Source organism: Sphaeramia orbicularis, chromosome 12 (assembly GCF_902148855.1).
Source record: "Sphaeramia orbicularis chromosome 12, fSphaOr1.1, whole genome shotgun sequence".
NCBI classification, from domain to species: Eukaryota; Metazoa; Chordata; class Actinopteri; order Kurtiformes; family Apogonidae; genus Sphaeramia; species Sphaeramia orbicularis.
Genome location: NC_043968.1, coordinates 4,621,751 through 4,636,559, shown reverse-complemented (window position 1 = coordinate 4,636,559; position 14,809 = coordinate 4,621,751). Strand labels below are relative to the sequence as shown.

General features: G+C 38.6%; 1 protein-coding gene across 1 annotated transcript in view; it reads right to left on the bottom strand.

Moving 5' to 3' along the window:
* Nucleotides 1-14,199, bottom strand: part of LOC115429596 (probable E3 ubiquitin-protein ligase HERC1) — a 132,955-nt gene extending 118,756 nt beyond the window's left edge. The window contains 9 exon segments of the mRNA XM_030149190.1: nucleotides 764-891; nucleotides 3,549-3,692; nucleotides 3,785-3,881; nucleotides 4,028-4,126; nucleotides 5,736-5,948; nucleotides 8,264-8,443; nucleotides 8,543-8,638; nucleotides 13,229-13,539; nucleotides 13,542-14,199. Coding sequence (XP_030005050.1) covers nucleotides 764-891; nucleotides 3,549-3,692; nucleotides 3,785-3,881; nucleotides 4,028-4,126; nucleotides 5,736-5,948; nucleotides 8,264-8,443; nucleotides 8,543-8,638; nucleotides 13,229-13,539; nucleotides 13,542-14,199 — 1,926 coding nt within the window.
* Between the last annotated feature and the right edge of the window lie 610 nt (nucleotides 14,200-14,809).

Here is a 14,809-nt window from a genome sequence, read left to right as displayed (position 1 = left end):
ATCCATGATGCAGTAGTTTTGATATTTTTCATTTAAAAATATTTGAAAATAAATGTTGCCCTTTGAGTCTGTTTCAGATGGCATTTAGACCTTTACAGTTATGTGGAATATCTGTCTTAAAGTTTTCTGGATCAGAAGTTATGAATCAAAAAGTAGTGGGCGGTCCATCCGGGACGCCCTTGACCTCGCCCCAATCCATGTCAATAATTGGTGTGAAATGCAGTTCTTCATCTTTTCATGGTCATCAGATATGACCCATTTGGATGTTCAGAGGCTCTGTAGTTACCATGGAAACACCGTCATCTTCTACTACATTGATTCACCAGTAAATCCCATGTACTCTGATAAATGCCAGTGGACGGACACATTTGTTTTCTGTTCAATTAATGGTATATTTTGTTTGAAAAAGTCACTTTTTCTTCAGTTTTCTCTGTTTCTAATATAATAACTGTGAACTTTAATCTGAGCTTTTATGAACATCTACATGATAAGTGAATTAAGCATAACAACATTCATGATTTTCACTGAACCAATGCAAAGCACAGAGGATAAGATTACAGTGAATGGGGATAAATCACTTCAGAAAGGATAAATTTAGAGGAAAAATCACATGGAAACTGGCACAAAAATAGCAGTGGGTCCTTAGGGGTTAATTTTGCTTCTTTTTTGACAGTAGATCAGGTAGCATCCATCCAACAAAAAAACCTAACAGGTAACTATTTTGACATTGAAAATTCCTTTTCCCCTGAACGCCACACATCACCTGTCCTGCAGAGGTAAGAGCCAGAGACGACTGGCTGCCGGCGCACACTTTTCTGATGATGAATCCATGCAGGGCTTCGATGACCTTAGGCCGATACACGCGGTTGGTGTCTCCATGTCCTAGTTTCCCTGCAGGTGGGGGTTATATGTAGCATGAATAACAGCAGTAGTTTACACAACGTGCTGCCCTACCTCTGATGACAGACCACAAATGATCCTGAGTGTTCCATTTGAAAATACCACACAACACCACACAGAGAGGTAGGCAGATACATCCGTAGGTAGGTACATAGGCTAAGTGCATAAAAGGTGTTAAAATGAGTCTGTATTTATGCAGTTTGTTGTGGTCAGTCTAATGAAGGGGTGGGCCAGTAACGCTACCGTAGGTGCAGAGGGTGTTGTGTGTAGAAGACAGGCCTTATTTACAGTTACAGCTGCACATGAGTGGAACTCTAGTCCTGTAGCAATCAGAGAAATGCATCAAAAACTGGTACCTTAACAACTGGAGCTGCCGCCATTAGACACTTTTTAGTCCTGTCTCTGTTGTATTTTTTAATACATCAAAGTGCCAAGTGTATTTAAATAATTTGTGTGATGTGTTATTAATTAAACATTTTGTATCCTAAAACTTATATTGTACTCGTCTGTGTTTAGGTATTTTAGATTTATGTTTTAAAAACTGTATGTTTATAGCCTTGTGTTTCCTTTCAGGGTGACAATTCAATATCTGTCCAGGGATTACAGATGAAAAACAGACATTCGGCTAACTCTGGTGCATTTACAGCAATATGAATGAATGTAAAATGCCCCTGTTAATTAAAATAAATAATAATAATTAAAACTAAATAAATAAATAAACTTTTGTCCCTGCATCGGATTTAACTTGCTGCCTCTCCCACGTTTGAGACGTCAAATGATTTTACAATGAAGTTATCATCTAGTTTTTTGGTCTTTCTACAGCAAAAGTTATGATTAGGGGAAAAAATCACAACATTCCACAACTCCCATTAACTGAATCTACAAAATATTTGATCTGGGGAGGTCAAAGTTCAAAGTCACAGCGGACCTTTCTCTACCTTTTGTACACAGATTTCTCTGTGTCCGTCAGTACCTCATGTAAGTATGCAAAATAAATATTTGCTTAAATTTGCATATGCATCAATAGCTCCAAGTGGTCTGAGTTCAAGTTTGGCATGGAGACGAGGCAGAGCAGGAAACATGCATCTCATTCTCTCTGTGGCGTCTCTGATGCGTTTGCTGGTGATGAAATGTCATTCTAGAATATTTAGCTGCTGTCAGGGGTCTACGACGAGTAGAGTGAATGAGCTGATTTTCAAAATTCAAAATTTCATATGTTTTACTATGTTTTAAATGTTTTTCTTTTTCATCTCACCAGCCAATAGAGGGCGCTGTGTCCGGCGTTGTCTTCGTCGTCATCATTAGTAATTTCTTCAAACATCTTCTCTGACTAAACTACTGGTTGGATTCATTTCTAATTTCAGTCTTGCTTCCTTGGGAGAATGTCTACAAAGTCTGTTCATAGTTTTGAGAAATTTTGCTTTTTGAAAAATTACAACTTTGCCTTTACTTATAATAGTCCATATTTTAATGGCTTATAACATGAAAATGGTTACAGATATGAATATGGTTCCTACTGAGCACTGGTAGGAGGTCATATATGGGCTCTCATTTAATTAGGTGAGTCCTCCTCCAGTGACAGTGCCACCCACTTCTACTGGGAGTTTGAGCTCCAGCATCCAGACCACAGGACTGGAACATAGAACAGAACCTGACTACCTCACACATTCAACTGGGGAGTGATTCTCCATAGAAAACGCCGATGACATACAGGGACATTGGTCCTTTTCTTCCATATATGTCCAGGTGTTATTTCCACATGGTGCTGTAAATGACCTTTTGACTACTAGTTTTAATATAGTGCATTTGGTATTTACAGTCACGGAAAAAAATGATTAGACCACCCTTGTTTTCTTCAGTTTCTTGTTCATGTTAATGTCTGGTCCAACTAAAGGTCCATTTGTTTAGACAAATATAATGATAACGACAAATATATCTCATAAGAGTTTAATTTCAGAGCTGATATCTAGCCATTTTCCATGGTTTTCTTGTTCTTCCATCAGTATCTATGTCACTGTACTGACAAAAACAGTACTTTTAGGCATTCCATGAGTTCTTTTCTGTCTGTTTTAGTCACATGATACACACAGGAGATAGGACTGGACTGCAGAACCCAGTGTTTTTCAACCTTGGGGTCGGGACCCTGCATGGGGTTGCCTGGAATTCAAATGGGGTCAGCTGAAATTTCTAGTAATTGATTTTTTTTTTAAATTACTTGTAAAAAATTTGTTTTAATAATTCAATGTATATGTCATTATAACTAAAACACCACACACTTTTCCTAATAAAAATTAAAAAAGCTGCATTATATACATTATATAGCTAAAATGTATGTTTATTTGCAACATAGTATTACAGAATATTACATGATCAAAAACAAATTAATTTTAGCAAAAAAAAGTCTCCATTTTTAATGTCTGGGGTCGCCACAAATTTGTGACGCTAAAATGGGGTCACGAGCCAAAAAAGGTCAGGAACCACCAGGAATCCCCAGTATTTTTGATGACTTCTGATGGTCTAATAATTTCTTTCGCGACTGTATTCATACTGTCTGTTGCAGATTTAATGCCACTGCTACGTCCATGTCAAATAAGTGAATCTAAATCTATTCTGTGCTTCAAACAGACTGCGTCCATCTTTCAGTATACCATTGTCCCCGCCACCGAAGGACCATACGGTGCGTCCATCCTGTGCCACAGCGATGGTATGAGAACTGCCGCAGGTCACTTGGCCCACGCCACTGATGTCCTTCACCAAGGTGGGCACGTTTCGACTCTGGCTGTCACTGTGACCTGGACAGACAGGAGCATTCAGCACGGGCTGATAGAATACATACAATAGGAGAGCGTTTCACTTTGAATCTGACTGAGAATACGACGAGTACCGAGTCTGCCAAAGTCGCCTTCTCCCCATGTGTACAGTTCTCCATCGTTAGTCACAGCAGCACTGTGTCTATAACCAGCAGACACACAAACAACCACCTAGCAGAGACATGGACACACACCGCAATATAAGTCAAAGCGTTTCATATCATTCATCAAAACCAAAAACGTTTCAACCCATTTTTTCCCCTTAAGACAGTATAAAATTCCATTTTTTTTTTTTTTAATTTGTTGTTCAGACTTACTTTGCCGACCAGCGGACCTTGTATGATTTTAGGATATTTCTGTGTAGCACTGTTTCCGTGACCTAACTTCCCATATTCTCCGTCACCCCAGCTGAATACCTACGAGGAAAAATGTTGGAAATACTTTTAAGCCTTTATCAGGCAAGTGATTATTTTTGGTAATTTTCCGCACACATTACAAGACAGCAGCAACAACAACAACAACAACAATCTCAGGTCCAATGTGGTCTCCAGGGTCTGTCAGGTCCACCTCTAATGGAACTAATGTAAGGAATGATGTTCAAAGGGGTCATGTGGATGTGGACGGGGGTCTGGACCAGCACACATGGGGGTCTAACGGGACAGGGGTCTGGACCAGCACACATGGGGTCTAATGTTCTAAAAGTGATTTTAAAATGTTCTAAAATATGTGTTCCTTTCACACACATGGCTTTTCTTGTATTTTTTATATATATATTTCTTGGATTTTTTTTTGTTTTGCTACTTATGGATAAGGAACCAAATACGGTAACTTCATTGACCTTGATTTTCTACATAACAATAAAATATTCAGAAAAAATTCACAAAAGTGCCCTAAAAAGGGTTAAAATTTGTCACAAGTATCCAATTTATAATAAGAATATGTGTCTGTAAGGAAAAAAATAACACTGGTTGTTGTACTTTTTTTTTCCATTACATTTTTTTCCATTGTTGTACTGTTTACTGGAATATGTTGAAGTACATTAAGCCCTTTTGTTTATTGTAGAAATTGTTCATTCATACAAAAACCACAGTGCACAGGTCTGACGTCTGCTCTCTTTGGTATATGAGGATTATTCTACTTTTCCACTGCTATCAGATTCTACATAAACTCAGTCTAATAACTGACAGCCTGATGATTGCTTGTTTAATTTCGTTTTCATTTGCTTTTATGTTTTTTGGCTCATGGAAAATCTGCCCTCAGAGATTGTTCAAGTTTATCTCTATCTGCACTTTTACACAACACAGTACTACTATTTTCTGGATCTTCTGTTGGTCTAATGTTCTAAAATGCATGTTCCTTTCACCTTACATGTGTTTTTTTTTTTTTTTTTTTTGTATTTTTTATATTTACTTCTTGTATTTTTTTCCCCCTTCCTTACGGGCAAGGAACCAAATATGGTAACTTCATTGACCTTGATTTTTTTGGAGAGATAGAGAGAGAGATAGAGATAGAGAGAGAGATAGAGAGATAGAGAGATAGAGAGATAGAGAGATAGATAGATAGATAGATAGATAGATAGATAGATAGATAGATAGATAGATAGATAGATAGATAGATAGATAGATAGATAGATAGATAGATAGATAGATAGATACATAGATACATACATACATACATACATACATACATACATACATACATACTTCTTGTTTTGTTTTTTTGGTCACTTACCGGCAAGGAACCAAATATGGTAACTTCATTGACCTTGATTTTCAACATAGCAATACATTTTTTTTTTTTTAATTCACAAAAGTAATGAAGTCTTGTTAAGTCCTCCAATAACACGCTAAGGTTGAAAATTTTAATTTCAGAGTATTTCTATGAGTGAACTATAAGGGTTAAAGAATCCTACCTACATTTTATTGTTTTTATTGTGTGAAGAACCTAAAGTAGTGAACGGTGCGTCTACAGAACTGTCCTTTTCGAGCCAATCAGTGAACCACAGGAACATCTCCAGCTCCTTACCTCACCCTCTACTGTGATGGCCAAAGTGTGACCATCAGAACCTTTGGACGAGGATACTTTCTTCATGTTTCTGTGCGGCTCCAGCACTAGTTTCTTGGGCATGGACTGGTTATTGGAGTCCCCCAGACCCAGGCGGCCATAGCTGCCTTTTCCACATGCTTTTACTGAACCATCTGCAGATACTGAAAAGGTACAGTACTGACCTGCCTCGATCTAAAAAAAACGACAAAAAAAAATAGAGAATACAAGTGAGTTTAATATTTAATAACATGAAAAAATGTGTATGATTATGTTTTAGGCCAGGGGTGTCAAACTCATTTCAGTTCAGCAGTCACAAACAGCACAATATGATCTTAAGTAACCAGTAAAGACCAGTAAAACAATAACATAAAAACCTACTAATGACAATTACTAACTTTCCTCTGTGTTCTAGTGTGAAAAAAGTAAAATTACACTGTGAAAATGTTAACATCTACAAACTGTCCTTTAAAAAAATGTGAATGATGTGAACAACCTGAAATTTCTTAAGAAAAATAAGTGTGATTTTAACAGTATTATGTCTCCGCCAAATATTCACACACGTGCATTATAGACTGCAGTGGATCTACAGACACAAAATACTTAGAAACAGAAATTATATTGTTAAAATTCCAGTTAGTTTTCTTTCCGGGTAACAGTTTCCCTTTGATCATATTTGTTCAAATTATTTACACTTTTTGTGAAAGGACATTTTGTAACTGTAAACATGTACAGGGTTCCACCAGGTTTCTACAATTTAATTTAAGACTTTGTACGACTACTTAGAATAGAATTTAATGCTCATTTTGCAGCCTACTTCCTTTGCCATAATGGCAAAAATCTGTGACTCCTAGAATTTAGGAAAATGTATTTATTTACTCAAACACCTTGATTCCCACCGTTCCGAGTCATTTCTCACCAGGGGCTGCAATAATTGGTTCCAAATTCTAATATAAATTGTTAGATTGGAATAGGTGGAATTGAGTCGACTAACGTTACTTTCTTTGCAGCTTGGATTCAGAGGTGTAAGAAAATATTGGTTCTGCAATACATCGTGATATTTCATTTCATGATACTGTATCGATATTAAAAAGTACTGTATCAATATTTTTTAGGTATCTATTCAAATGCAGATATGGCGGAGGTTCTTTTTTTTTTTTTTTTAGTTTTCTGTTTTATTTATATTTCATTTATTATTATTTAACACTGTTTTATTAAATAATGTTTTTTTGAATCCTCCTAAAAGCACTTTTTTCTGTCTGAGAGGCAGATGGGAGTTCCTTTGGAAACTAGAAGAATTAGAAACATTTTGTGATATAACATTAAATCCTGTTCTGATCAAATAAAAAGGTGTTTAGTATTTGTACAGATTTCTGGTGTAATTAAATTCTTCCAGTAAATAATCTTTAAAAAAAAAAAAAAAGCTTTTTTAACAGTATCATGATCGTGATACATCGTATCGTGATCCTAGTATTGTGATTTGTATCGTATCACCAGATTCTTGCCGATACACAGCCCTACTTGGACATTTAACAGACACAGTTAAACACAACATAATGAACAAGTTTATGATAAGATAACTTAAGACCAACCATATCAAATTTAATACCTTTATTAAGATTTTTTTATGGTCTTAAATGTAGATTTGTAAATTCAAGACTTTTAAGACTTCTTAAGACCCCGCATGTAGTTTTTGGGCTACTATGGGTCAGACCAACCCACTTGCTTGTGATCAAACTTCACTGTATGAGGCCCCTGAACTAAAATGATTAATATCTTCAGTGTAATTTTTGCATTTCACAAATAGGGCTGTAAGAAAATATCAGTTCTGCAATATATCGCAATATTTAATTTCACAATACTGTATTGATATTAAAAAGTACTGTATGGATATTTTTAGGTATTTATTCAAATGCAGATATTGTGGAGGTTCAGTTTTCTTTTTTGTTTATATCTTATTTGTTCTTATTTCACACTCTTTTATTCAATAATGTTGGTTCCTTTGTTGGATTGAACTCAAATCCTGTTCTGATGTTAGTTGTGAACTAATAGAATCTGAACATTTGAACAGGATCGGAAACTGGAATGTCTGTAAAACAGAATTTCAGTTTGAACACAGTTTGAACATTTGGTGATAGAACATTAGATCCTGTTCTGATTAAATAGAAATGTTGAAGCATTTGTGCATATTTCTGATGCAATTAAATTTTTCAAGGAAATAATTTTTTAAAATAAGAAACGAACAAAAAATGGCCTTTTTAACAGTATCATGATATATTGTGACATATCGTATTGTGATTCTAGTATTGTGTTCTGTATCGTATTGCCAGATTCTTGCCGATCCACAACCCTATTCACAAATCTGTTCCATGGACCAGACTGGACCCTTTGGTGGGCCGGTTTTGGACCACAGGCCGCATGTTCCAGGCCATGCAGATCAACACCACACACAGTTATTGTTTTGTTTATTTATGTGGTAGGTATTAGCTTGTCCTCACGAGCAGCCATACCATTTGAGCGTCACTGAAGCCCTGCGTCAGCTTAGGCAAAAGGATTTTCTCCAGCGTTCCCTCTGCCAGCTGATGGCTGCTGTTACTGCCCCAAACATACACCATCACAGCGTCGTTCTCTGTACCAGGAGGAATATCAGTGCTGCACGAGCACAGGCAGTAGGACGCCAGATTACAAATCTGTCAAAGGAAGCAGGGTGAATTCCTTTGTCGGGAAGTTCATTAGGACTTAACGTTACATGATTAAATTAAGTTTCTCTGCGCCCCGCTATGTCTTACCTCCTCAAACAAGCAGAGAGCTGCCTGGGAGAGTCGACAAAGTCCATCTGCATCCTTCTTTAGCACCTGAGTATTGACACTGTCACCACGGATACCCTGGAACAAAAAGCATGTTTATCTACCAACACACAGTGCAAGTCTACCCCAGACCTCAGTGTACTGTGTGTGGATGCACATGAGCAGTAAAAGAATGTGGAGACCTTCGTAGTTTGTTATGTGCTCACTATTTGACAAGCTAGAAGCGTAAAACAGAGCAAGTAAAGCTCACATTTTTTTAAAAACAGTGACCACACAATATGCCACACAACAGGATAAACTCTAGAATGAAAAGAGGTCCAGTGGTTTGTAGTTAGTGACACCTAACTTTGAAGTTACACAAGGAAGCGAAGCCCCTTGTTACAGCTAATATGTGTTTAGTCTGTTCCGGGCTTTTAATTTAAAGGGATATTAACTCAGGGGATTAATGCACTTTAACACTGCATGTCACCTGCTAAAAAACAGGAAAAAAGCAGAGGAATGAGATACTGTAGAAATAGAGTGCAGCTCCATCATAACATGCTCCTTGTGTGTTCCATAAATTCTCACTCTAATGTAAAAAAAAAGACAAAAACAATCATTTTCATTCGCTTATACTCAAATCAAAACATGTTTTTGAATATTATACTCCATTTTTAAATGTAGATCCTCTAAAATCCCCTAAAATCTGACTTCCTGTGCCTTGAATAAAGCTCCTGGTTAGTAGGATGACTGGTTGCTTTCATCTTCTCTTACACCTTTATAGACCCTAATTGTGTTAGAGGCCTGGGAGACCTCACTAACACTTTCATAATGACACAGTAGTTTTGACAACCCTTTCACATCGTCACGTGTGGAATGTGACAAAGTCAACATGTGCCATCCTGTATGTACAGTCCATGAGCCTGCTGTCAATACCCACCGCTGGCTGTCATTTGGGTGGAAATATTGCAAAGCTGATTAGCCCAAGGTATGACTCAGTATGCATATGTACAGACAGCAGGAATACCCACTCAATCCTAATCCTTACAGTGCACCATCAACCCTCAGTTCAAAAAGGGCTGTTCCAGAGAAGAAGATTTTTACCTCCACCAAGTGTAACGGCGGAGGTTATGTTTTCATCAGGGTCTGTCTGTCTGTCTGTCTGTTAGCAAGTAGGGATGTAACGATTACTGGTATAACCATAAACCGTGGTAAAATTGCAGACCGTTAGTATCACCGTTTAAATTCTAATTATCATGATAACTGTGTTTGATTACCGCACTTGGAAAAATCACGGTACTGCTCATTTCCTGGAGAAGCAACAGCATTCCAGGCATGCATGCCAGTTTACAATGTCTGTCTGTCTGTCTGTCTGTCTGTCTGTCTGTCTATCTATCTATGAAAAAGAAACTAAAACAACTCAAACTTGATCTGTAAAATGCTCAAACAGCGTCCATAAGGTTCCATCTTTAATGCATATTTGTATGTTTGCTCGTTAATATTTGAATGTTTCTGCAACAGAAAGTACATGGTGCCGATTATTTTATTTGTTTTTTGTTGTTTTTTTTTTTCTTTAAATGCAACTTGGTTAAATTATTTCAGTGTGTGTATCTGTACTTTTTGAAAATTTTGAGCACAATTTCAACAATACCGCGATAATAATGATAACCGTGATAATTTTAGGCACAATAACCGTGATATGAAATTTTCATATCGTGACATCCCTAATAGCAAGATAACTCAACAAGTTATGGATGGATTTGGATGAAATTTTCAGGAAATGTTGATACTGGCACAAGGAGCAAATAATTACATTTTGGTGGTGATCAGGGAGGGGGGGGCTGATCTGCCTTGGCGAAGGTCTGCGCTCTCCGAGTGCTTTCTAGTTATTTTTTGTATTTGTCTTTGAAAAACACCACCCACAACAGCATACCTCAGTTTTTCACAAATTGAGGGAAGATTCTTGGACTTACAATGCACCAAAGTCGTTTTAAAATCTAAGGGAACCACTGATGCACCCCATGAGGATCAGAGCCTAGCTATAATAGAGGAAATCTACTCTATGGAAAGATTGACTTACTACACTTACTACAAATCCAGAATCAGATCCGGATCGAAATAATTTCAATCCCTTGTGTTGACATCATCATACAGAAGCTGTATACCAAGTTTGAAGTCAATCAGAACTGGAGTTTCAGAGAAGAAGACGATTGAAATGTTTTCCCCATAAGAGCCCATGTTAAATTTTGTGTCAGTTCCAGATCCAGAAGAAGATCCTGATCAGCATGTGGACATTATGTTTGGGTCATCTCCCCATCAGGGCTGGACTGGAGATATTTACACTGGATATCATTTATATTTACTGAGTTATTGCATCCATCCACTTCCTATCTCTGATAATGGGGACAGTTTTTAAAGTGGCACCAAATCCAGAATCAGATCCAGATCCAAATAATTTCACTAACTTTTGTCGACATCATCATAAAGAAGCTGTAGACCAAGTTTGAAGTCAATTGGAATTGTAGTTTCAGAGAAGAAGACGACTGAAAATTCTGTAATGGACGACAGACGACGACAGACGACGACAGACGACGACAGACGACGACAGACGACGACAGACGACAACGACAGACGACGACAGACGACGACAGACGACGACGACGACGGACGCTGCATGACGACAATAGCTTATGACCTGTCAGCCGGTAAGCTAAAAACTAGAAAAGCACTCGGAGAGCGCAGACCTCTGCCAAGGCAGATCAGTGCCCCCCCCGATCACCACCAAAATTTAATCATTTGTTCCTCGTGCCAGTATCAACATTTCCTGAAATTTTCATCCAAATCCATCCATAACTTTTTGAGTTATTTTGCACACAGACAGACAGACAAACAAACAAACCCCTATGAAAACATTACCTCTGCCACGGCGGTAATAAAGTATATTAAAAAAAAAAAAAATTAAAGGAACCCTCAATTTTCCCCAATAAAAAGCAGAACTTATGTATTTGTAGCGCGCAATCAAAAGTCTTTAGCCACAATCTCGACATGTCAGTGTTCCAAAACCAAATGCTGTAAATATGTAGTGTCACTTGATGTCAGTATAAAGGAACCTGGAAAATCTGTTCACACCAAGTTTATCGTTAACGAAAACTAACGAAATGATGAAAACTAGAATTGTAAAAACATTTTTGTTAACTGAAATAAACAAAAACTATAACTAAAAGGAAAAAACCATAACTAACTGAAATTGCATTGTGTGCTTACAAAACTAACTAAAACGTCTAAAAATTATGACAAAATTCCCTTAATTTTCGTCTTTGTCAATGTCAGATTCATACGAAAGCAATTTATTTCACTCTAGCAATTTTAGCTAGCAGCACCATATGACACTTTTTGGTCCGTCACTTGTGTTCGTTTGTGGTTTCCAGTCGTCTTCTGGTCCCCACTCTACCTGGAAACATGGAGACTAAAGCAGCAGAGTCCTGTCTGGGATTGATTTGAATACGATGACAGAGAAGAAGAGAAAAGAGACCACTGAACTACAGCTAAACTACAACTAAACTACAACTAAAACTGAGCATTTAGAAAAAAATGAAAACTAATTAAAACTATCAAACCTGCTCTAAAAACGAAATAAAACGAAATGAATTAGAGAAAAAAAAAGTCAAAACTAAATAAAACTAAATTATAATGAACTAGAAGCACTCGGAGAGCGCAGACCTCCGCCAAGGTTGATCAGTGGCCCCCCCCGTGGGCCCCCCCACCCCCGATCACCACCAAAATTTAATCATTTCTTCTTTATCCCATTTCCAACAAACCCTGAAAATTTCATCAAAATCTGTCCATAACTTTTTGAGTTATGTTGCACACTAACGGACAGACAGACAGACAAACCCTGGCAAAAACATAACCTCCTTGGTGGAGGTAAAAATGCAAAACTTATTCACGGGACTTTAATATCAGTCTTCAAGGTTCATGTTCCCTATAACTTTGTAAATCTATATCTTGGTGATGTCTCAGTACTAGAACAGAGAGAGGATACAAAATTATTACAGCCGCTTTTAGCAGCCAGCAAGTAATCTATTACAAGAAGGTGGTTAAAGCCAACTGCACCAACAATAGAAGAATGATACGAGACCATCTTGCAAATTTTCCAAATGGATAAATGGACTTACTCTATCAGAATCCAGAGGGATACATTTGACCATATTTGGGACAAATGGATTCAGTTTGTATCCTCTAGCCACCCAGAATTTGTCTCACTCCTCTAAAAATGTCTTCTTTATAATCTGCCTGTCATTATTCTTTGCTTATGTTTCACTTTTGCATAAACATGTGTAATGTTTAAAGAACTCAGAGGTGTTGGAATCTGATTGTCTTTTTTTTAAGTGAGAAATACCAAAACTGTAAGCACTCAGTTCATGTTTTTTTTTCTTTTCTGTTTGACATTTTTGTATGTGTGAAATAAGAAATACAAAAAGGACTCTAATACATATCATACATATGAATGCTAATGCTGAGATATCTTGCTCCTTTTCCAATAAAAACAAAAGAAAAAAAAGAAAAAACAAAAAAAAAAGAAAAATCCAAAACTGTTATAACCTTTGTTCATACTTGGGTCGATACTGAGTTGATGAAAAACAACACAGGCACGATATGACGATCACGTTCAACGATCATGTGACATACCGAATATTGCCTCATTTGGAAAAGCGTTTGATGGATGACATCAAATCCCACGCCGACCGGCTGCCGCGCATTGAACGCAGAGGAGGAAGACAGTGTCGAGGCGGAGGAACACACGGATGCGGCCAAGGCCACCTCCACCCACTCCAGCAGGAACTTCAGGGAGCCTCTCTGCATGGCCAGGCCCAGCAGCAGCTCCAGCGCTAGCCTCCGACCGGTCGAATCTGCGCCGCCGCTTCCGCCGCTCGCCGACGTCTTCTTCAGGAAGTCGGCCACCTGCGCCAAACAGTCCAGCCCCACTGAAGGGATCTTATCTCGTTGGCCAGAGAAAGCGGCGGCAGGGAGGCCAGCACGGAGGACGCCGTGGCGAGCACGTCGTTGCAAAGCACCGACTCGGGATGGACGGAGGCTGCGTACCTCCAGTTCTGCTGCAGCAACGAGAAGAGCAGACTCAAACCTGTCCTCACGCCCATCTCTATCAAAACATCTGTACCCGACTTGACTTTGGATACTGCGCCCGGCAGACAGGGCTCCGAGGCCAGCACCAGCTGTCCGCCCTCAGCCCCGCCGTCTGTGGACTGGGAGGGCAGCGGCATCCGGAATTTGTCATGATATTTGCTGTGCAGTGCGTAGTAGATCCTTTGAAGGACGACCAGTCTGTGGTGGAGGCCCAGGGTGTAGGAGGTTTGCATCAGCATGCGGTGAGCCAGCCATCGTTGGCTGTGAAGCAGGGATGACAGATACTCTTCCTTCTCTGCCGAGGCGCAGGACTCGCACTCGAAATCTGGCAGGCGAGGGCCGATCAGTTCTTGAACAGGCTGGGCCAGAGTCACCACTTCTTTATTGTGAAGGAGTTTGTTGTAGAGTGTCGCCGCTCCATGCCTCGTGGCGGTCTGGACACTGTCTTCTGCAGCCCAGGAGCTATTGAAATGCTCCTGCCACTTCAGCAACACATGGGTTTGGCAAGGCATCATGTCTGAGCATTATCTATGCTTGGATGTGCACCTGAAAAACAAACAGGGACAAAGCTTACATAGAGCTCTGGGGCAAAAAAACTAAAATTAAGAGACTTCTCCAAAATTTCAGTACACAACTCTACTGAAAATCTAAAGGAGAAAACAACTGATCAAAAATCATCTCTCAAATATAACCGCATAGCCGCTTGCACATTTCTGCAGGGATGTTATAAAGCAAGGGTGTCAAACTCATTTGAGTTCAGGGGCCACATACACACAGCCTAATATGATCTAAAGTGGGCCGGACCAGTAAAATAACAAATATAATAACAGTGTAAGAACTTTCAAGTAAAAAAAGTAAAATTCTGTAATGAAAATGTATAAACAAAGAGAGAAAAATTTGCACTTTTCATTATTTATAGGTTATTCTGATAGTATTTTACTGGTCTGATCCACTTTAGATTGGACTGACCTAAAATGATTCTAACATCTTTGATTGTTAATATCTTCAGTGTAATTTTTGCATTTCACAAATTCATCCCACGGGCCAGACTGAAGCCTTTGGTGGGCTGGGTTTGGCCCCCGGACCGCATGTTTGACGCCTGTGCTATAAAGCATTCAACAGCAA